Source organism: Dendroctonus ponderosae, unplaced genomic scaffold (genome assembly GCF_020466585.1).
Source record: "Dendroctonus ponderosae isolate FM_Combo_2020 unplaced genomic scaffold, Dpon_F_20191213v2 Dpon_F_20191213_272, whole genome shotgun sequence".
Lineage (NCBI taxonomy): Eukaryota > Metazoa > Arthropoda > Insecta > Coleoptera > Curculionidae > Dendroctonus > Dendroctonus ponderosae.
Genome location: NW_026018480.1, coordinates 23,173 through 26,242, shown reverse-complemented (window position 1 = coordinate 26,242; position 3,070 = coordinate 23,173). Strand labels below are relative to the sequence as shown.

At 32.1% G+C, this 3,070-nt stretch overlaps 1 protein-coding gene across 1 annotated transcript in view; it reads left to right on the top strand.

The window, feature by feature from the left end:
• Positions 1 to 56: 56 nt before the first annotated feature.
• LOC125503724 (S-adenosylmethionine decarboxylase proenzyme-like) overlaps positions 57 to 3,070 on the top strand; it is a 19,815-nt gene continuing 16,801 nt past the window's right edge. The window contains exons 1-2 of the mRNA XM_048664462.1: positions 57 to 496; positions 768 to 854. Of these exons, the coding sequence (XP_048520419.1) occupies positions 372 to 496; positions 768 to 854 (212 nt within the window). The 5' untranslated portion in view covers positions 57 to 371. The remainder of the gene's footprint in view (positions 497 to 767; positions 855 to 3,070) is intronic.

The window sequence follows — 3,070 nt, the reverse complement described above, 5'->3', positions numbered from 1 at the left end:
AATACTTACCGAATTTTTAGGCTGAAGTATGTCAGGCATTTTTTCTGGGCTTAAATTAATTGAACTAATTTTTATCTGTTTAATTGTTCTCAATTACTATGATTAAATTGCGATTTTGCAATGTCCTCACTGTTACGTAAGACCTTTCAGAAAAAACATTGTCTTTCGCCACTGTTGGACAATTTTTATTTAAAACATTAGGCTGATTAGTTTTATCTGGGATGCAATGAACGCGATTAAAATATTCGGGTTTGCATCCCAAGTTATGAGTTGCGCCAAGCAAAATTGCGCGCGCAAAGAGCCGGGCTCCACAAAAAGCCGGGCCAGCAACATTTTTATCCATAAATTTTCGTACTTCCGTGTTGAACGTTATGGCTTCTGATGAAACTATGAGTGACGGCGTCCAGTTTTTTGAGGGTGTGGAAAAACTGCTAGAAATCTGGTTTACAACGTCTGATTGTAATGGAAAAGCATCAGATTTGCGCAAAATTCCCAGGTTAGTAGTCGGACGAAAAAGCCGGTAACGGTTTGCCGGAATGTGTCTTCACTCATTAGTTAAAATTCAGAATGTGAACGGTCAGTGTTAAAACATTGATTTTCCCGGTATCTACTGAACAAGTGCATACATGCGGTCTAAGGGTCAGCTGTCCCAGATCAGCTGACTGTGTTTATTTTTTTTCTTTAACCCCATGCTCATTTTAGTCAAAATTCTAAAAGTAGGGTTAACTAACTTTTACATCCAAGAGACTTAACTAACTTTATTACAGATCGAAGCTGGAGTCTCTTCTTAAGATAGTTCGGTGCGAAATCATTAGTTTTGTGAAAAACGAACAGATTGACGCCTATGTTCTAAGGTAAGTCTTTTTATTAGTATTTGTTTCTACAAATTTGGGTCTGTTAGACCAAAAGTTAATCAGCCCAAAAATCCAAACATCATAATGTTTTTCAGTAAAATAACAATTTTCGCTGTAACTTCGGATTGATGGTTACCATTTTCCTCTTACTATCAAAACAAGAGCAAAACATATATTTTTAATTCTCACTCAAAACTTATAAAGTAAACAGTAGTTGTAGTTGCAACACAAGTACTATTTGGGTGCTTTACCTTTTGTATAGTACATTATCTACAGCTCAGAGTAAAATTTTCTGGAACAAGCACAAATTTGTAAAACTCTGAACAGCTCATAGGTATCTATTTAAATTATAAGTACTTAGTCATAAGTATTCCTTTCACAGGCGATAACAGCAGGTTTTTTCTTTCTTTGCTCCATAAGCAATAAGTGAAAATATCCTCTCCGCATTGGCATTGTGAGATGAGATTGCAAATAGAAATTCGGCGGCTTTTAGTAATTGTGAAAACATTTCTTCAGAATTACTTGCATAATAATTTTCTACTGCATATTTCTTTAAATTACAAAATTTATCAAAAAAATTGACAATCTATTTCGACTTCTTTTGAACTTAAATACAGTACCTATAACATCTCTAATCCGAACTAATTATTGCAAGGGCAAAATTTTTATTAACAAATTTTTTGTTACTGTAATTGAAATGTAATTTTTAGTGCACATTTTATTAGTTCAATTGATTCCTTGGGTAACAGATATGCATACATTCAAAGAATAACTGTGTAGATAATACATATGTGAATATGAAAGTCGATGTAAAAAAAATTGTGATTTTAGTTTATTTAATATTTATTAGCTGCCTTAAACGCCCTTTTTTCATTTCTGTTGAAGTTAATATATGGTGTATGGTGTACATTTGACTGCCTATGAGAATACGGTGGGCTCTCTGTATTCGTATAGAGCTAAAGCGTAGTTGATCTTGAACATCTTCCAAAATATCCATATCGTTTACGGAACTTTTTAATAAAAGTGTCATTATTTTTAATCTAAGATCATAAACGAGATCAGAAAGTATGTTAATACATGGTTGATTTCTACCAGATTTTCGGGGCGTAATAAGTAAGGTAATTTGGTTGTTGTTATAGCTTGTGCTAAAAAAAGATTTCTAATGCTAGCAAGAAACTTGCAATGCAAACCTTGAGCTCAATTTCCGCATTGTTACTTTTGACTTTTGAAACCCCATTTATTTCCAAGTTTTTCAATATTTCATTTCATGCATTATTCAGGTTCTTTAAAGGTTTTCAGTAAAGTGATTATTAAATACCAGTGAAAAATAAGGGAAAAGAGGAAATTCTCTTTAAAAAATCGGACTTAATGACCTGTTAAATTGAATCAATTTATCATTCTTTATTATTATTCGTTCACTTCGGTAACGTTTTCTTCTCGAATATTATTATTAACAATTTTAATTCATTCTGGACCTACTGCGAAGTATAAAAAGTAATTTTATCATAAGTAGCTACATTTATATTAGTGTATTTTTCCAACGTTCCAAAAGCACCCAAATAACAGACAGCATGCTTTTCTAACAAGAAGCTGGTCTGTACATACTGGATGAAATTCAATCAAACAAGTTCTTTGTATTGAACTATGAAACAGTTCATTACAAAAAACTTGTTTGATAGAATGATGTTTATTACAAGAAGCAAACAGAAATATCTAACGAACTTTTTGTATTAAATTCCACTGCCTTCCAGAATACACATTTATTTTTGAATTAATTATAAATAAGCGGTTAATTTTCCATTGTTTGAAAATTGTTGATACATTTATGACTAGAGCATCACCAATTTATCAATTATATTAACTCTTCAATTTGAATCAAACACTTTTCAGATAATTCATACTATTTGACTCTTATTTTATATTCTCTGACCCTATTTTATTTCTCATCATCCTTTTTCCCCCATATTTTCGGGGGTACTGGAATGGTCAACTGTTTCTGGTCGATTAGTTAATCTCATTTTATCTTGTTTGTTTCACTTTATATCACTGTAGCCTAAATTCAGACAAGTCCGGGTGAATCAAATTTCAAATTGGCCGAATTGTGTTCCTAATTTCTAATCGGTTTTACAAAATGGGACAGCATGAAGATGTCACTTCAATATTATGTACTAATTTTAATGGCTTGCTGATTCAAAATTGCAAAGGGAATTAGAAGG